A 21,774-nucleotide genomic window follows, 5' to 3' on the forward strand; every position below is an offset into this window, starting at 1 on the left:
AAGAAAGTCATAAAGCTTAAAATATGGCAATGATGGATGGTTCAATATTAGTCAATGTTTTTCATCCTTATCCTTACATACTACCTTTTAGCAGTATTATCCTCAAAGATGATGGATAATAGTATATTCTACATACCAAAGCTAGAGACCAAAGCAGACCAAGTAACTTGCTCTTATAGGTATGTGACAAAATTAAAATCTAATATCCAAAGGCCTTAAATAGAAAGAGTCTACTTCCGGAAAGCACCGATCCTCTCTGAACCTATACCCAGCATCATTTGATTCAAGAAGATATAATTTTATGTAGTCTTTAAAATATACTAAGTATCATGCAACGTATTTTGTTAGTCAATAATACTGCTCTCTTTAATTTTATGTACTGTACCTAGTGCTACAGCAAGCCACCAAAAAAAAAAAAGGACGAATTTCAGGCTTTGATTTGAGAGCATCTTTATATGACTTGTTTTACTGTCACAATCCATAGCCTTTCACTGATAGGGGATTTCATGTGACATCAGAAATCAACCATACAATTGATGATGTCATTTGCATTCTAAAGGGCTATTGGTTAAAACCTTAAAAGTTTCATTTCCCATAAATTCTTCGTTGCTTCAAAAAATTTCTCTATCATTTTTGCCATCTTCCTTGGCCCCATGATTATCTGTTAATGTATGTGAAGCATAATTATAGCAATCATGGCCTGTATTTTTACTAACTTAAAACTATCAAATAAGATGCCCTAGTAAAGATTAACTTATATCTTAAACATAGGAGAAAATATATCAAGAATCCTGCCACTGACATTTTGACAGTTTCCATCCAATTTTCCTCAAACTTTGTTACTTTAAAAATTCGTAAGGTCTTTTATTCTCAAAGTGCTACATTTTACATGTTATCCTGAAAGATAACGCTATGCATGAAATAACTCATATACCAAAATCGATAGGTAAAACAATACTCCTGAATTATTTTACATGATACGGTTTTTTTTTTTTTTCAAATCACAGATGTTGCTAAAAGGGGGGAAAATGTTCTTTAAAATTCTTCATCATGAATCTTTTTTTCCTGCAAATCCTTTTTTTTTCCTCTCTACAAAGGCAACGTGAATGGGGGCAAAAGAAGACAAAACTTGACCTTTTGTGATCCCAGCATTAATGGGTCTGTTCATAATTCAATCTATGTGTGTGTGGGAGCATCCATGTGGAAACGTAGAGGGCTGAGAGACAGAAAGCCTTTCCCTTTAAACATTATCTGACCCTATCAGTCCCATTCACAAAAGAAGGCTTACGTATGCATATGTTGAAAAAATGCACCATCTCACTGTGCAGCAGAAAGCCTACACATTCTACTCTTCATTCTCTGTAGAAATGCAGCACGGAAGTGACACTTGTACAGAATTTGGGAGAGTGACAAATGAGCAGAAGGTAGCAAAAAAAAAAAAAAAAAAAAAGAGTATTCTGATGAGGAAAAAAACCAAACTTCTGAAAGAATGCAAATGCACACCTGTCTATAAACATATACATAGGCTTTTGCAAAAGATGTAGGGCATTTTGGTCATTCATGCAACCCTTGAATTTAGTTGAATTCTCAAGATGATTTAGAGTAAACACAAAATATTATTCTGTTTATAATCATTCTAAAATGTATACCTATCAAAGTTGTACACTCTGAACCATACATTGTGAATACTGAACTTTAACTATTATGAATGACTCTTTGAGGAGCTCCTGGTTTTTCTAGTGATGAGTTCAGCTGTTGGCCTGAATGCTATGTGGCCTGGAGTCCATATATGTTAGTGAGGAGACTCCAGAGCACTTTATACTGAATTGTCACTTGAAATCAGCACAAAGGGTGGCAGCCTCCATGCTAGGAACATCAGCTTGACATGCAGCATCTGGGATAGTCTCAAAGCCGGGTCAGTGCTTAAACTTAAGACCAAGACACTTTCTAATTTACAGCATAGTTAAGAAGAACCGGAAAGGGGACAGGGAGATAACAATGGGTATTTTAAACTCCCTAAAGTCTCTTACTTGGTTCAGGCCCAAGGGTACAATGTTTTTCAGGTTAAGAAGTGAACATAACCAGACTTGACGAACGAAGGCTAGAAAAGACATAGGAATCTGTGAGCAAAATTAAGTATCTCTTAATCTTAAAATTAAGGATGAGCTGCAGTGTAACCACAAGGAAAACTGAAGTGTGTACCGTCTCGTATTCCAATCACTTCCACTGCTCCCAACTTTTTAATAGATTCCCAGACCCCTTCTGAGATGGAAATTATTTTGGAAGGAGATCTATATTGCTTCCAGCCAGGGGTCACTTATGTGTTGCCTTTAGGCCTATATGAGTGCAACATCCCCATCAACTCATGGGGGAAGGGGTAATTGAAAATAAAGACATTTAAAAATATCTTTATAACTCATCTGGCAAGAGGGGTATGATGATGGCAATAAGAATGATGTCAAGTATACTTTTGGAGGAAGCAATAAGAATGCACTTCACAGATCTCTGGCTACAGGAGCATAATTGACCAAGGGTCCAAGCTATTATGCTCTTACACCCATCACCAGGTTGGCACCAATGCCAAGGATACTAAAGTAGGTCCAACCCAGGGAGTCACAAGACTCCTCTGAGGGACAACTTTGACTCAAGGATACGTCAGCAGCTTTGCCAAACCCTCCTTAGACTGCACAACAGTCTAGGATACTTCCACCCAGTCTTCCCTTCCTCTCCCCTTCACTCATGTTCAAGCCTGCATTTCAGTCTGACAGGTCTCCCAGCCTTACCTAGAGCTCTCCCCATTTTCTCTCATGGCATTTCTTCTATTAAAATCCATACACATTTCAAAAAATTCCATCCTGGTGTCAACTTTTCAGAGAATCTGGAATAACACACTTTTAAACTGACAAAAAAATTACACACAGATTCCCAGTAGACCATTTCTAAAAAGCTTGATACAGTTCAACATATACCATCACATCGAAGTAGTCTCATGATGCATATGTTATTATTATTCCCAGTTTTCATGTGGAAAAATTACATGAAATAAAATAAGATTTTAAGATAAAAATACAGACAGCAGATACCTAAATCTAAATCTCAGATTTCATGATGTTTACTTAAGGTTTTGAAATACGTCTAGAAATACAGTATTTTGTAAAAAAACTGTGGGCAAAATTAAATGTTGGAGTAATCTCCCCATCCCCACATTTTTCATTTCTCTTTACCATCATGATTTCACATCTCTGTATATGAATTAGGCACAAAACTTGATGTCACTGACTTACATATCAAAATTAATAAATCACTTTCAAATTAATGATATAAGAATTCTTCTCATAGTGTATGGAATATATTTAGAGGTTCTTACACACACGCATTCACACCCACACACACAATAAATACTCCCTTCACTGTGTGTTTGATTTTTGAAGCAAACAAAAGGCATTTGGAGTCGTAGCTGATCAAGCAAATATGTGACCAAATAAGGCCCTTTGCAGGAGAAAAAGTGATGTATATAGGTACTAAATAAACATTAAGAGGATAATAAAGAAGTACCAAATAAGCATTAATACTGTTGGATTTTCCAGAAAAAATAATTTTCATTTCCAGCTTTGGTAACAAGGTGGCATTAAAAATGATATTTTTAGCATAATCATCATTTCCTGGGCCACTTCAAGTTTCCAGTTCCATTGAAATTATAGTTTTGCATAGAATATCAACAAGCAAAATAATTACAATATTTAAAATGCAGAAAATAGTTAATTTGTTCATTCTTTTAGATTATTTCTATTTATTCTCTAATAATAATTTGTTATTATAGATACAATTTTAATTATACTCATTCAACTAGAGTTTTTTATTTGCATTTCCTAAAGTTGACGATATCAAGATATATGATAGATTCATTTTAAACTTACTGTGAAAATGTAATAAACTGTGATAAACAACATTTTTCAGTTGGATAGAGGACAATATTTTTTAGAAGTATATAAATTTGCCAGCCCTCATCTATTTCACCCATTTCTTTTTTTTTTTTTTTTTTTAATAGTGAATACAGAGAGATGTCAGAGGAGCTAGTTAGAGTAGCAAGTATTAAATTTATTTATTTATTTACTTATGGCTGTGTTGGGTCTTAGTTTCTGTGCGAGGGCTTTCTCTAGCTGTGGCAAGTGGGGGCCACTCTTCATCGCGGTGCGCGGGCCTCTCACTATCGCGGCCTCTCTTGTTGCGGAGCACAGGCTCCAGACGCGCAGGCTCAGTAGTTGTGGCTCACGGGCCCAGTTGCTCCGCAGCATGTGGGATCTTCCCAGACCAGGGCTCGAACCCGTGTCCCCTGCATTGGCAGGCAGATTCTCAACCACTGCGCCACCAGGGAAGCCCCGAGGACAATATTTTTTAAATCTAGAACAACCTAGTTTTTAACTTGTTAATATTAAGTGGAATGAGTCAGAACTATAATTTAAAAGTATACAGTTGTTATTTGTTATATCTTAGAAAAATTCAAGCTGAATTTTTCTTATGAAATATTTCCTACTGAGATTACCAATCAATGTTTATAATATAATCTTTAATACTGCACATATATAAGCCCCAAATATTAAGGTAGTCTCTAACTTAAAGAATTGAATTCACTCAGGAAAATTTGATGCATTGTATTTGTTCATCTGTTGTAAAATACATAGTTAGCAAAGGAGATGCAATTACCATGATAAGAAAATATTAAAACCCTAAAGCTTGGATAGATTTCTTTGCCAAAATGTCAAAAGAGAATTACATGAAAGTTTAATTTTTAAATATTCATGCTATCTTATTCTTTAAAGTTGCTTATAGATTTTATTTACTGACAGTAGTACACGGAAATTAGCAAATTCATGATCTTTCCTCAGAAAGATTAAATGCTTTTGCATTCCAGGAAACTACATGAAAATCATTTTTCCCTTTTGTCTAACACCAATTTTGTATTATTATTTCATTTATGGAATATGCTGTCAACTTCACAGCATGAGCTTTGGAGAGAAGTTTTGCTTTAATAGTTCTTTCTTTACAATATTGCCTACAGAATCTTATGATTAGCTCACTTAGGCTTGACATTTATAAACTACAGTTTTTCCTTGATAAGAGATAACATTGCTAGCATTTCTAAAATTCAGAAAGATAATTCTATTCCTAGAAAGTCAGAAAATAAAAATAAGATTTTATTATTTGTTCAAAGTTCAATAAAATTTTAATGTTTTTCCTATGTTAGCATAGTCCATAATTTCTAGATTCCAGTTGCATGTAATAATTTCCTAATTTAGGAGATTTATGAGAAAGTATTCATAAGTAGTTTTCAGAAAATTATAATATGATTTATTCTTTCAAGCATATAACTATTTTTCAAGCTGCCTATATCAATACAATGATTTCCAGTTTTGACCAGTTTTTTTCATTATGTTGTTATCAGATAACCAAAGTTGGTTCACTACCAAATCAAAGTAAAATCTGCCTTAATTTTAAAATTAGTATTTATTGTATTTACAATACAATTTAAAAAGTAAGTTCCTTACTTCTTCTTGTGCCTTATGGTGTTCCTTTGCTGTCATTGAAAGAATGACTTCTTCGGTAATTTTCCCTTTCTGTTCATCCACAGCCAGGTTCAACTAGAAAAATAAATAAATAAGTAAATGACATGAAATTCGGTACCTATTGACACCTAATAGCAATGTTTATTCAAACAACTAATTTAGCATAATCATGGAAGGTGATTTCAAATTAATTTGGTCCATACATATGTGAAAATGAATTCCATTTAGACTAAATAAGTCGAAATGTTTTTATATTTAAAACATTTAACACTGTATTTTTCACTTCCACTTTTATTGTTTTTAAGCTTACTAAAATATGATTTGGGAAGGGGTCCTTAACTGCAGACATTTGACACTGATGAGTACCTTTTAAAAGCATTTTGTCAAAATTAACATAGCAAAATTTTTTAAAATTAGGCTGATATTCCTATTAAAATCTCTCATTGCCAGTAGGGAATAAATTGGCTGCTGTTATGTCAGGATAAGAATTCAAGGAAATAAACCAAAAGCAAATGTCAATTCACTCTCGAATGGTTCAAAATGATTTACAATATTTCACGACAAAGAGCAAGTTTTATCTTAAATACCTGAACGGTTACTTCCAACCTGCTCCATGAACAGAGCCAGATAGAGGTCTTCTACTACTGCTGTAAACCCATGTTATAAAAAGGTGAATGTGGCTCATTCTATATTTCTTTATAAACAATCCCCACCAAAACAAAATGCTATTTTCAAAAAAAGGAAAAAGCTAAACTCACACAGTAATACTCACTCAGCAGATTGGTATTAATAGGAAGAAAGAAAATAACAGCCTGATACAGAATCTTCTGAATTGGAATATTTAACAATTCTTAAGCAATGGACGTGCCATATAGTATCTCCTTATTGAAGATTAAGAATGAATAATGACCATGTTTTTTGTTTTGTTTCTTTTGTTAATGCTGTTGTTATTTTAAATAGGCTTTCTCAATTGTATGCCTGGCAAATCATGTTTGAGTTAACATGAATCTTTAATCTATACCCTGCCTGAAGACCCACTCCTATACTTGGGATAGAATGGGAGTGGGGGTCAACAAAATAACCTCCTCAATCTACCTATTCTTATATACTACAAGAATAGTATCAAACCTGTGAAGTCTTCATCTACTCATATGAGACACAGCTCAGTTTATCAGAGATTCTGTTTTGGTAGAGGAGAAAAGTCTAAGGAATCCTTAGGTGATCCTGATGATCAACTTAGATAAGGAGTTGACAAACATTTCTATAAGAACCAGATAGTAAATATTTAGGCTTGGGGGAAAGGGGGACAGACAAGTCTCTTTTGCAATTACTCAACTCTGCCCCCGTAGCATGAAATAGAAAATACATAAACAAATGAGCGTGGCTATGTTCCAACAGAACTTAAAAAACAAACAAGAGGCAGACTGAATTTGGGTAGCAGGAAATGTTTGCAGATGTTTGCCTGTCCTAGACCGAGAACCACTGAAAACAAGTTTTTTTAAAAAACAAAACCAACATGTGATATACATGATGACTACAGTTACAATGCTATATGGTATATTTGAAAGTTTGTTAAGACAGTAGATCCTAAGAGTTCACAACAAAAAAAACCATTTTTTTAAACCATATGAAATGGTGGATGTTAACTAAGCTTACTGTGGTAATCATTTCACAATATATAAAAGTCAAGTCATTATGCTATTCACCTTAAACTTACACAGGGCCATATGTTAATTATGTCAATAAAAAATGGGAAAAATCATCATGTGAAGCTATTCTTAGAATCAATCTCCCCAAGGAATATTTTTTCCTGTGCTAAAGTAATACAGAAAACGTAATATTATAAAAAGTCAAATATCAAACTCCCACACAAGGAAGCCTATGTGTAAACTGTGGCACAACGTACTTGTGTCAAGTCTCTATGATTATTTCTTTATCAGGGGAGTCTCATTTCAGGAGGATATGTGAAAGAGAGTGACTGGGGAATATTCACCAAGGTCATCTTTTCTTCACAAAATTAATTTCCAAATGCAAAAACATTCAGAGCAGATCTTTTTTGAAGGGAAGCAAAACAAAACAAAAACAGAGCTATAAAACTCTTTGGTGCCACTGCAGTAGGTCCGATTCAATGTGGTCTCCCAGGACCATGACATGTAGAACTGCTTCCAAATAACTCTTTAAAAGGTAGGAATTCTTTACCTCTAAAACCACTACAGTTGGAAAAATCACCTCATTCTAACACTCAACTTCTAGCACTATCCTAATCTACATAAGCTGAGGGAAAAACATATCAACATTACTGAAAAGCATCATATGCATAGTACCAAATAGAGAACCCAGTAGATATTGAGAAATAAATTGTCAACAAAACATAAGGATACATACATGGGGCCTTTTCTGAAAACAGCCCAGACATTCAAAAAGAGAGATATCTTAATACAATCATTTAGAGGAAATTATTGAAAGTAAAAAGTCAAATTAAGAGAATGCGTTTTCACTTTGAGGTATTAATAATATGCAGTGCAAACAGCATCTCTCCCTCAAATTCCAGACACAATAACGACAGTAAGATTCTTCTCTCCTGTCACTTTGGAGGAGAACATCCTGTTTCCTCATTAAGACAAAACTAGATGCTTTTGATTTGCTGTTCTTACTTAAAATATATGAAATAATTTTTTGTCAATGGGCTTGAAATTTCTGAGGTTAATTTTCATGTATAAAGAGGTAGACACTTCAAATTAAAAATCAAAACAAACAGGAAGGATGAACCTTGAAGGCATTATCCTAAGTGAAAAAAGTCAGATGGAGAAAGATAAATAGCATATGATCTCACTTACATATGGAATCTTAAAAAAGAAAAAAAGCTCATAGATACAGAGAACACTGGTGGTTGCCAGAGGTGGAATGGGGGTTGAAAGGTGGGCAAAATGGATGAAGGAAGTCAAAAGGTACAAACTTTCAGTTATAAAATAAGTAAGTCATGGGGATGTAATTACAGCATAGTGACTATAGTTAATAATAGTGTATTGCATATATGAAAGTTGCTAAGAGAGTAGATCTTAAAAGTTCTCATCACAAGGAAAAAAATCTGTAACTACGTATAGTGAGGAATGTTAACTAAACATTGCAGTGATATTTCTCAATATACCTCAATAAAAAAACAGAAAGATGGCTAAAATTTGTATATAACTATGAAAAGCCAAATCTCTACCAAACAGGGGAGTGGAAAATCAAGTTGCTTTTTTCTAACTACATCATGCCCTTCGTAGATGTGAGAAAACACCCCCAAGTATTTGTGATACACATCAAAACTTACCAAGCTAAATAGGAAGGTTTACTTCACCATTTACACCAGAGCTTGCTGCTAAGATTTTAAAAATATGTAAGTAACAAACACTGGCTATCTTAAATTAGGTTAAAGTTGGCTCATTCAATATTAATGATAACCAGAAAAAAACAGACAAGAGACTAGTCAAAGACAGTAGCAGATATGGAAGAAACAAGGAACACGATGGTTCTGTCAAAGAAAAGTAAACAAAATGATTCAAGACAATGGTCTGGTTAGAGAAACAAGATTAAAAAGGAGTAAATTCACCTCAAACAATTTGTTTAGGAATTAAGAAAAGAAATCCACAAAAGTATACCTGAAACAACAGATTCCAATGAAATGATTTCTAGTGGTTGTTACCTTTTATACTATATTTTACATAAAACTATTAATGCTAACATAGCAGACATTATACTTTCGCTAAAGCCCTAAAGGGTCATAGATTAGTAATGTATATATAATTTTATACAAAACATGTGGCCCATTGTGACTATAATAGAAAGTACTCTTAATTTTGAGGAATTCTTCAAACATTTGCTGGCTCAGGAAAGCTCTACTATGGACATCCTAGAGAGGAAAACAGGCTCAAAACCTCCTGCTGGAGAAATACAGACAGAACAGCAGTAATCTCATTTTATGGTATCATTAACATTATATGGTTTTTCTGTCCTGTTTTTTTAACTCCCCCCAAAAATATTTTAAGGCGTATTTATGAAAATCATAAAGACTAATTGTGTAAAAATTTTAACACGATATTAAGATAAAATAAAATCTATTTTATAGGAGAAAATAACTCTCAAGTAAACTCTAGAGTCTAGTTATTAATATTTTTAGAAAAGCTACAGTAATCAAACACTGGTATGTTCTATCTAATTCATATTGACATTCCAGATAGGTACCAGCCAAAGAGGGAAGAGTCTATTAGTCTAACCAAACTGTCAGTGCTCTGAACTGTAGTTCTGCATGCAGTTTTCTCTGTATTCTCCAGAAGAACAGCTAAAGATTTAAATGTTAAGCATACGATATGTGTTGTGTATAATGTTCTTAATAAAAAAACATAACCCAAGAAGAAAACTGAATCTATCTTTCTATCAAAAATCTTTTTGACCAGTAAATATTGATCTATTAATAAATTATTTGATCCATATTTTACATGCAGATCAATACAGGCAATACAGTTTAGCATAAACAACAGGACAATCAGCCTTCATATATATTGACAAGTTTCCCAATGGTCTGTTAATATACAAAAGACTGGGACAAATTACTTATTTATATATACAAAACATGGTTATAAAGACCAGCTGCAGGTATTTTTTTGGAAAGTGCATTTTAATAAGGTCCTATTCAGTTAGGGAACAAATGGGGAAGAAGTAGTTTGCACTACAGAGTTTAGCGCGAGAGCTTTCTCTTTTTCTAACCACGAAATCAATCATTTGTCCAGACTGTGGGAGTCAGAGTTAGTTACTGAAAAGAGCTCCGTACATAAACAAGTCAATAACTCATTGTGTGTTATTGTCAGCTGAAGAAGTCGGCTTTCAAAAAGCTGCCCCTGCTTCTCTCAGAATGAATGTCACTGTATTCAGAGACTGGGAGAGAGTCCTTTGTTTCCAGCCATTGCTGGCTGCCATTTATGTATGGGAACAGGAGGTGGCTGCTAGGAGTGCGGGGGAAGCCACTACTTGGTATCATGGATGTCCAGAAAAAAACTCTGAATTTTGTCAACCTAAATAATTTGTGCGTGGAAATGCATTAATGGAATTGTTAAAGAGTGGCCACACACACAAAAATTGGTAAAGGAATTAAACGATAATGAGTCTGTATCATTTTAAATTGGATCAGGCTGATATTTTTGGTTCCCTACCTGGCAACAAAGATGAAACCAAAATATAGGCAATGGTTTGAAAAGTTCAAATGTACAAAATCAAATTGGTAAACAGGTCAACATGTCAAATAAATGCTATCTGTTCCTGCCATAAATGTTAAAGGTGATTCATGGAACTCTGAAATGGGGTTTTTGAAGTGTGTGTGTGTGTGTGTGTGTGTGTGTGTGTGTGAATCTCTTTAAGAAATGATTTCATGTGCTCAACACTTGTAATGTTAAAGAAATTTGAACTATTTTTGACTTAATTTAAATATCCTTTAGAATTGAACTAAACCTAAAATTCATGATATAAATATTATACTCTTATTTCATCTTAATGTTTATTAAAAACCTACTATTTATTCAAAATCAAGCTAGGGACTGTGAAGAAGCACCAGACCAGGATTCAAGGTTTATAATTAGGCTGGGCAAATGAAAAATACACATGGTCTGTTTAATAAATGGTCCTCATGGTGGGGCGGGGAGGGGTGATCTCTGAAATCTTTAAACAAACGCTTAGCTCTTAATTAAATAAAGTTGGTGTTATAGGCAAGGAGAGAGTTGGAACCTAGAACTGAATCCAGTTGATTCCAAATCACCTCACAAATTTAGAAAATCACAGCATTAAATAATATAACATGCTTTCACATGCAACAACTGTACTAGACATTTTTCTAGGTACAAATAGGTTAATAGCAAAGTGTGATACAGTTGAGGAGACAATAAATAAATAAAAAACAATAGAAAGTGAGAAACAATATATGGCAGAAGGTAGATCATAATTAATTGTCAAATGCAGGTATAAACAATACAATCTATAAGTATAAAGGGCAAAAATATTATTGGGGGATGGAGTGGTTGGAGACAGAAAGTCAAAAAACGATGGGCAGTACCTAGCTAGGAAAAGAAGTGATACTATAGAGCAATATTATTAATTAATATTACTAATTAGTAATTAATTACATGATAAAATTTGTTCTAAATACAATCAGTGATTGCTTTGGCATGACTTTGGGAGGGGAAGGAGAGAAAACTGAGCCTTAAAGCATAAGCAGAGAGAAAGGACATAGCTGATCCAAATGGGCGAGCCTTGGCAATGGTCTGAATGGAAGGAATGACAACAAAGACTAGATGGTTAGTGTAATCTAATCTATTTCTTTTCTTTCTTTTTTTTTTATATAGCAGGTTCTTATTAGTTATCTATTTTATACATATTAGTGTATATATGTCAATCCCAATAAGGTGCTAGTCCTATAGTAAGGGCATAATGGAGGACTCAGTACTTAGCTTTCCCTTGGCTCAGCCCCATCCTCTCAAGCTACATATACTTAACTCAGTTCCAGTCTTAGACCTGGACCTTAAGAAAGTCCTGACCTAGCCCCCACTTCTAACAGGGTTATCTCACTTAAATCCCTTCTACAAAAAAATTCAAGAGTGCCACTTTTACACTTGGGGAAAAGAGCAGAATCCTTCATTCAAAACTAGCTGCGAATTCTGGCTCTGCCACAGATTAGTTCTGAGACATTGGGCAATAGTGATGGTTCATACAGCCCAGGCCTTCCAAAGCCAGGGATTCCTCTCCCATCCTTGCCAATTCTTTGAAAAAAAGCTACCTTTACCAGAGCCTGTAGCTTTTTGAGGTCAGTTTGTTTAAAAAGAGAATTTAAAAAAGAATCTTCATAATATTTAAAAACCAGCAAACACTTCATAACCATTTTAAAACAGTAATATTTTAAAATATTTATAGTTTGTCTAAAGGGATGTAAAAGAGAACTCTCCATAAGAGCTTACCTTCAATTTATTTAACACTTAATTAAAGAAACAAACTACTTTTAAAATCTCCTTCCTTTCCTGTTTTTTAAAAAAAGTAATCATAAACAAATTTTAGCCTTTCCACATTTGTGGGGAAAGTGGTGCTGAGTTAGTCCTGACTTAGTAGCCAGATTATAAACTTTCTGCCTAAACATTCTATCACAATTAGGAATGCCACATGCCCTAAATTCAACTCAGCTTGCCCTCTCAGACTGACTCTCTACGCCATTTCTTCCACCATCATGTGCAGTTTTGGAAGGACTGTGCTACTCTGGCCAAGAGGTAGACCCCTGGCCTCCCCAGACCAACCAGCCTCTCTCTTCAGAGATACAGAGTTATAAGGGGAACCATACAGAGACCTAAACAGTTGGAGAGAATCTGTCCCACTAATAGCACTCTGAGGAGACTGTCCCTTAAATCCAGATGTCTGGAGTTGTTCCAGTTCTTTCTACAGCCCCTTTGTTTGGTCTTTCCTTGAATTCTATGTGCTACCACCTGCCATCCCATTAAATTCTGTTTCTGCCTAAGTTAGTTAGCCTGAGACAGACCCCACTGATTGCAACTAATAAGCTCTAACAGATATGTCATATATGTCCTCACGGTAAATGCCGCATTACTTTAGAAGATCTGAATGAGTCTCTATTCCTAGTAACTAAAGCTATCCCACTCGAGTGTCTTAATAATGTGTCCTTTGGGTATTGTAATGGGTAATGTAACAAGAGTAATGGTTTAAAGACTATGCTTTTCTTTTTGGCCTTTCCATGTACAAGACTGCCCAAACTATTCCAGGTATCCCTAAGATTTGTCACAATGATATTGCTTCTGTCATGTAAAACAGAAATGTGCAACAGAACAATACCTCTGCATATAAGACTGTTGCCTTGAGAAAGGATCTGCCTTTCAAGAAAACCCTTTACCACCCCCCATTAGCATATAAACAGCTAAATTTAGATGACTCAGCCCATAAATTTCCCTTTGTAAATTAAGAGTAATGATTGACTGCTATTAAGCCTTTGCTGGAATCAGGAATAAGATACAATGTAGGAACAAAATTAAAGTCTACCTCCTTCTGTCCTAGAGGAAAAATTGGAAGAAGCCTCAGAGAGAGAAGCAAGAAAGTCAAATAGCCAGAAGAATCAGGTCTTAAGTTCCCCTCTTTCGGGGTATGGCTTGGGAAGGGAGACAAGTGTCAGGTAAGTGGAAACAATACTTGGGCAGAGGGGTCTTCTGTTCCCCTCCCCTCAGTATGGACACAGGGAGGAAACTGTCCTGCAGCAACTTAGGAAACAACCAGGTTGACAAGATAACATGATACCGGCAGCCAGAGGGAGGCCTGAGGTTTAACTCTCCTGAACCACCCTTGGTTTCTGTGTCTTGTGACACGGAAGTGTCTCAGTGAAGTCTATCACTGGCTATTCACAGAGCGAGGAGAGGTTGCTCTGTAGTGACAGCAGCAGCACAAACCACCTGGGCCAGGGCCGAATGGGTGTCTCGGTCAGACTTTGGAGGGCTATCTCCAACACCACCGGAAGTCAAGTTGAGGTTGCATCATCCAGGAAGCACCACCAGAGAAAGTGCCTGGGCCAAGAGAATGAGCTGTAAGTTCACACACTGCAGGCCAGAAGAGCATCCAGTAACTAGGTGAACAAGGGGCATCCTTCCACTGGCAAGCAGCTGCTGGGCCAACATGTACATTCCAATGGGCCAGCATGAGGTCAGGGGCCCCTTACCCCGGTGCTTTAAGGATCTGAAAGCCACACAACCTCTTCTTCCAGATACTACCTGAAGGAAACCAACAGAATACAGGAGAGTCTATCTGAGAGAAATAATGACCTAAAATAACTATTTAAATGATCCCATCAGACTAAGCTTTGAACTGAATTGGACATTCAGTTATTTCCCCCCCAGATCCAGTGGGCAAGAGCTCAGGAAGAAAGTAATATTTGTGTCAGAAAATAACTCAGAGTCATTTAGTAGTTATTTTGCACACAAATTGTGTCCACACACGTGAGAGAATCTGTTTATAGACTGAGCCAAGGAACAAAGGCAAAAACAGTATTTATAAAGCAAAGGAGAGAAATAAAACACAATCAGACTGTACATTTTGGGGGGAAATTGATAAGCTGGTAATTACTAAATTGAGTAAATCAAATAAGGGTATCAAGGAAACCATTTTCTTGTTTATGGATTCTTGAAAAAAACTTCAGAGTTCATCTGAGAAGCATTTATGTGGCAGGCTGCTTCTGAATTATGTCTACTTTATTATGTCTAACAAAAATCTATTTTTGTTAGACCAGTCCTGCGCCATTTCCCACACTAGAAGGTTTCATTATTTTACACAGGGTAATGAACTGCGTTTTTTCTCACCCACTAAAATAGCTATCTGAATCAGAGAACTCCTTGAGAACCATAGTTAGGATTCTGGAGCCCAGAGAGGGTAAGTCAGATGGGCCTCTATCCTTCTAGAACAGTGTCTGAACATGTGTTAGGCTGGGTGTGATACACCTTACATCTCCAATAAGCCTATTTTCAATCATTATTTCCCACAGTGATGGGGGAAATGTCCCCATCCATCCTTTGTCACCCAACTTTGGCCCAGTCTCATTTGTGAAGCCCACTCTGGCTTTGTCTTCCCCTCGTGTGCATGTATGAGCCAAAATATACTGCCATATCCTATAGATGGTGCCCCTTCCTCTCTCCCTTCTTTCACTCTTTTATCTAGTATATTTACTGAATGATAGTGCTGATACAAACAATGCACTGTGCTGGTTCCAGTGATACAAATATCGATTAGGTGCCTCTGTACCTTCAGAGGGCTAACAGTCCATTGAGAATTACACTTCCACAGTCAGCATTTCCCTAATTGTTTTCATTATGTTTGTTCCTGGGGTAAGGTACCATGTCTTACGAGTCTTTTATATCCCCTAATAAATAAACCATAACAGGAAGATAGCAGACATTCAATAAACACCTGTGATGGATTAGTGATGGATGAAAATTCTCAAATTATAAGTACTTTTATTTCTCACTGGACAACTGTTTCCTAAACTATGTACTGGGTATTGTGATATAGGGATTTTGTAGTCAAATGATCTTCCTAAACGCTAAGTTAAACCAAGATAAATGGGTTTCTTTATAGCATAGCTCCTAGGAGGTTTTAAGATAAATATGAGATAACATGAGAGCACGTCAGGGTGTCCAGCAAGATATACTTTCAGATATGTGTCAAGAGACCAGCGATTCTCAAGTTGGTCTTGAAAGTTGAGGAGTTATTCGAGAGTAAGTACAAACATGACTCAGTGCCCAGACACAGAAGCACAACTCTGTCCATCGTCAGCACGGCTCAACCCTGTCTGCTGTGCTTCCCCCAAACTAATCTATAATTCTCCCATGTAATCTGTTTGAGCCTTGAGGAAAAAATTCTCTAATGCATCTAAAAACTATGACCAAGAAACTTTTGGAAAAAAGGAGAAATAGTAAAACTAGTATTAAAACATACCTTAAAACAAAAATCACTAAAGCAGTATATCGCACTGTGTACCATGACAGAAGATAGAACTAAATATCAGGCCAAAATAGACACAACTTATATACTTAGGGCTTTATGACATGTTACATGTGACACAAGTCTAAAATCTCTTAGTCACAATTACAAAATTCAAAAATTTCTGAAAACTGAATGTTTTTTTAGAACTTACCAGGCAGCAAAACCTAGCAAGGACTGATTTATAGACATTACTTATATCACTTAGTGTGAATGTTTTACTGTGAAAATATTAAAGTACTTTAGTACAGGGAACTGTTTCAGACCCCACTACAGTTGTTATACACTATATGGTCTATGTGCTACATTACTTTCTAAAATCCCAAACATTATGAGTTCCAAAATACATCTAGCCCCAGAAAGTTCAGAGAAGGGGTTGTGGTCCAAATTTCAATTCAAAAAAGGAAAGGGGTGGATTTTGTAAGTGGAAGGGGTGGAATGAACAACTGACTAACACTTTAGAAAAATATGTTGGATCCATTTTTTTTACTTTAAACACTTTTAGTGACTTAAAGATTTAAATATAATTATAAAAGTACTGGAAGGTAATATAGTTGAATTTGTAGAGTCTGAAAAGAAAATGTCTCTCTAAGTCTGACATGGATAGATTTAAGTAAATGAAAGTCTTATACTTCTGTATCTCAAAAAGGAGCTTTAATAAAATCGAAAAGCAACAATATATTGAGAAAATATTTGCAACATGACAATAGGTTAATATCCTTAATATCAAAGAACACTTTTAAGTAGACTAAAAAAAAATTAAGAAAAAGATAAACACCAAGGAAAATAGGAGCAAAGGAAATGAACACTCAATTAATTAAAAAAATACAAATTGCCAAAGAAAACATGCACATAAAGTTCAATATTACTACTAATAAAATAATTCAAACTAAAAATGAGATGATGTGTTTAACTTACTGACTGGTCAAAAATTTTTTTCTACTGATAAGGATTAGTGAATTCAAGGAATACTGAATACAGGGAAACTGGTGCTTTCACGTATTGCTACTGAAAGCATAAATGTTACAGCTCATTAGAGGAAACTTTGGCAATGTATATCAAACCTTTAAAATGTGCACAACCTTTTATCTGGACATTCTACTCCTAGGAATTTTTCAATAGCAAATAATTATGGATATGCACCAGAAAACTGACTAAAATGATGACAAAACATTGTTTTGCAACAGTAAAAAAAAATTGCATACATAAATTTCAAAATTAAGAAGATTAGTAAAATAAAGCTTTTGACTAGAATATCATCATCCATTTAAAATAATGCTAAGGAATATTTAATAATGGGAAATGGTAACAATATACTACCTGAAAAAATTGTCTCAGAAAGTAAATAAGGGAACTTCCCTGGTGGCACAGTGGTTAAGAATCCGCCTGCCAACGCAGGGGACACGGGTTCGAGCCCTGGTCCGGGAAGATCCCACATGCCGCGGAGCAACTACGCCCATATGCCACAACTACTGAGCCTACGCTCTAAAGCCTGCAAGCCACAACTACTGAGCCCGCGTGCCACAGCTACTGAAGCCCGCACACCTAGAGCCCGTGCTCCGCAACAAGAGAAGCCCCCACAATGAGAAGCCCGCGCACCACAACGAAGAGTAGCCCCCACTCGCCACAACTAGAGAAAGCCCACGTGCAGCAATGAAGACCCAACACAGCCAAAAATAAACTAATTAATTAAAATTAATTTACTTTTTTTAAAAAGTAAATAAGATTTTAAATATATATCAGTATATGAGAAGGATATATACTAAAATATTGAGAATAACTACTCAGACTGGTGCTTTTTATTGCATGGCAATGTCTTCAGCTGTCCATTACAAAATATCTTAAGCTGATCTAGAACTACCTAGTACTTACAGGTATTAAAATTTCATCCAACCTTGTTCAAAATTTCAGTGTCATGCCCGATTTCAAGCTCTCCTCTAATCATAGTACAAGCTAGATTTGTGACATGAGAAGTTTGGGATAGGGAAAGAAGCATATTGGCTTTTTATTTTCATACTTCCTCAGTTCTTCTGCATTGGGAACACATTACTTTTGCTCCCATTTCCCTGAAGAGAACTTAGTCACAGGGCCACCTCCAACTGCAAGTCAGGCTGGGAGATAGTGTCGCCAAGGTCAAAAAGAGAGAATGATTCTGCTGGAAGGCTAGAAGTCTCCAACACACTGCTGCTCTATATAGGGTGACCATGTGATCTATTGTCCAACCAGGACACTCTTGAGAGTGAAATAATTCAGCTGAGATAACAAGTGAACTCTAAGACTGTTTGGGGAAAATTTTCTTCTCTGCTTAATAAAGTCTTCTCTAACCTCTCTTCAGGTTGCTTTTCCCAAGGCAATCTGTCATCCTTTTTATGCTGCCAGAGCAGTCTATTCATAACCCTAGCACACCAGCTCATACATTTGTATGATTAGTTATTTACTATCTTTCCATCTACTAGGATGGGCCTATACTCTCCACTCTGCACCCTTGGCCATCTTTAAGGTTACTGATCCTTTTCCTGTTCCATTTGGTCCTGGTTAAGACATAATAATCATGACAAACTCTGCCATTATAGGGCGGGGCAACTGGTTCAGTCCTGAATAATCACAAAACAGCATTCACACTGACCTGTTCAGGAGTGGTCAAAATTGGAACAGAACCCTTCCATGAGCTTTAATGTGTGGTCCCTGAAAGACGGTAGATGCTTCATCCAATGGGTCAACTGTTACTGGTCTCCATCATATTGTTGCCATACAGGAATACAGTCCTAAAGTTTGGATATTTTCTCAGTACTTGATCAAAAACTTTAAAAATCTTGAACAGGCAAAAACCACACATATCTGCATTTTTTATTTAGCCTGTTTCTAGGCTCTAAGGCAAAAATCTGACTACGTCACTGTCCACTCAAAACTCTTCTGACTCCCCACTGCTCACAGGATACAAACCCATGCTCCTCATCATGGCCTCATTATCTGGCTTCTTCCTCTTCCCTTGCCTCATTTCTCATCTTTGTCCACAACTCTGACTTGGCCTTATTCTATGCCCCCAAAATCCCATTTCTACAGCTACTCACCAATGCCCCTACACCCTGATATTGTGAGAGAATCTCAAGATCCATTCTTTACCTCCCCTATCCCATTCTGAGCCTTCTCCACCACCACTGAGAATTACCACCATAGTCATTGTGTTATAACCTCGAGTTTTATTGTGGGTTAAGAAAGTTACAAGGATAAAAATAGATGGCCATAACTCTAGGTTATACTACCACCACCTCCCTTACACACACACACACACACACACACTCTGACTCTGGTTTAACTCGACCAGGAAGACTGCTTTGATTGGTTCTAGGTCCTAGGCATGGGAGCCCATCTTTGATGCTTCTACAGTAACTGTGCAGAGTGCTATCACAGCACTTATGCAGTGAATTGGTGTCTCTTGCACACTGATCTCTTCCACCAGACTCTGAGCTCCTCTAAAGTAGGTTCTGAATCTATATTCAACTCTATATCCTTAATGCCCAGCACACAGTAGATACTTGACAAATATTGGTTAAACTGAATAAAGCTGAAGACTTGGAAAACTATGGCTGGAATACATAGAATTCTCAAAAGAAATTCCAGAAATTCTGAAGTTTGGTACTATATATAAAATTAAGGAGGATTATGACTCCATCTTCTGGAACCATGTTCATCATCCAAATCTGGCCTTCTAAAATATAATGGGTGACCTCCATTACAAGGTTAGGTAAGGCTGTAAGAGAGAACCCTGAGGCTGTATTTTATTATCAGCTCCATCCTCTCTAGAGCCTTGGTGTCCATTCCTGTTAGCAAAGGCTAAGGTGGACCCTACTACGTGCTTTTTCTTCCCAGCTATTAAGCCTCGTGTTCTGAAGGGACAGGAGCCACAACTGCCAGTTGTCATTCTGACCAGAAACATTTTGACACATAGACATTTAACATATAAACTTGTAACTAATATATAAACTCAGGACAAAATTTAGTTTTGGTTTTCAGAAGTTGATCTGGATTCTAAGTTTTTACTGTCCTATACTTCAAATCCTGTTCGTTAAAAAAATAAACAAATATAAATAAATAAAAATAAATAAAAAATAAACAAAATGACTTTTGTTGATGAGAGTGGTTTGAATTTGGGTGCTGGAATGACTAATTTACTTTCTCTAAAATGGATTCCCTTCCATTCTCCAAAATTTTTGATCTCTCAATGTTATCTAGTACATAGATACTTTGCTTATTTTTACGTTCAATATTCTGATTTATCATCATCATCCACCATTAGAGAAGAGAGAATTTGTTGAGGCCTTACTATGTGCCCGGCACTGTGTTTAGTGTTTTACTTGCATTTCCTCACTCATCTTTAAGAAAGATGAGTGAGGAAATCCAAGTATTGTAGAAAGGAATAATAAAGCACGTTTAAATTATATGTCCTAAAACATGGCCAAAATCGCTAGACACAAACTTTGAAATCTCTGTGGAAAAAACAAATCTCTTCCCTCTGAATTCTTCTAGTTTTTTGTGTCATATGTATAGCATTTTGCATCAACATCACTCAAAAAATAATATTGAATACTTATTATGTGCTAGTCCTAGAAAACAGTGGTTATCAAGACACTTCCCTCATAGACCTTAAAATCTTAGAAAGCAGATAGATGTGGGACAAACAGCAGTAAGTATGATAAGCATAAAAAAAGTACAGGATTTCCAGGGAGAGCTAACCTAGGCTTGGGACCAGAGCAAGCAATACTTCTCTTAGCTAGAAATGTTACTACGCTAAAGATGGGCAAGAAGTCACCAACTCAGGTATGACAAGGAAAAGCATTCTAGGCAGAGGAAGTGCTAGTCACCTATTCCACAAAACATCTTGTACAGTATCTTACCTAATCTTCAAAACAATTCAGAAAGGAATCATTATTGCCATTTTACAGATAAGAAAACTAAGACTCAGACAGTAGATCAATTGATAAGATTGGAACCCTTGCCTATCAGAATCCAGAGCATTTCCACTATGCTTAACTTCCTCGGAAAGCTGCTTGCATCACCTTCCTATTGGACCAATGGTTAGTAAACTTTTTCTGTAAAAAGACAGATAGTAAATATTTTAGGCTTTGCATACCAAGAAGGAACATCAAGGATAAAATATAGGAACTTGAATAACAAGAGAAAAAAAACAAATTTTCAAAAACTTTTGAGGAAATTCAAAATATAATAATAATAATAATTGAGTACAATGTTTTGTACGACAAGTCTACTAATGAGAAAAATAAAATTCTTTGGAGGGGAATAACATTTCACTTAATTGGGGTTCAAAGCTAAATGTTCCCTATAATCAAAAAATTGCAAATATTCACCTGTGAAAATCATTCTTAACTTGTGGATCATACCAAAACAGGAAACCAGTCAGATTTGGCTCATGCGCTATTGTTTAGCAACCCCTGTACTAGGCCATGATCATCAAGAGTAGTACTGTCCAACAGAAATCTAATGTGAGGCACACATGTAATCTTAAATTGTCTAGTAGCCACATTTTAAAAAAGGTAAAAAGAAGTTAAATTTATTTTAGTAATTTATTTAACCAAAATATTACCATTTAAAAACACAATCAATACAAAAATTATTAATGAAATATTTTGCCATCTTATTTCAT

At 35.8% G+C, this 21,774-nt stretch overlaps 1 protein-coding gene across 3 annotated transcripts in view; it reads right to left on the minus strand.

The window, feature by feature from the left end:
• DCDC1 (doublecortin domain containing 1) overlaps positions 1-21,774 on the minus strand; it is a 424,949-nt gene that overhangs the window by 205,522 nt on the left and 197,653 nt on the right. For 2 of the 3 annotated variants that reach the window (XM_061201531.1, XM_061201532.1), the window contains exon 9: positions 5,547-5,639. In XM_061201531.1, the coding sequence (XP_061057514.1) occupies positions 5,547-5,639 (93 nt within the window). Of the gene's footprint in view, positions 1-5,546; positions 5,640-18,822; positions 18,878-21,774 lie in introns of those variants that run through there. The other variant, XM_061201533.1, reaches the window with a different exon arrangement.

This window comes from Eubalaena glacialis, chromosome 10 (assembly GCF_028564815.1).
Source record: "Eubalaena glacialis isolate mEubGla1 chromosome 10, mEubGla1.1.hap2.+ XY, whole genome shotgun sequence".
Classification (NCBI taxonomy): Eukaryota; Metazoa; Chordata; class Mammalia; order Artiodactyla; family Balaenidae; genus Eubalaena; species Eubalaena glacialis.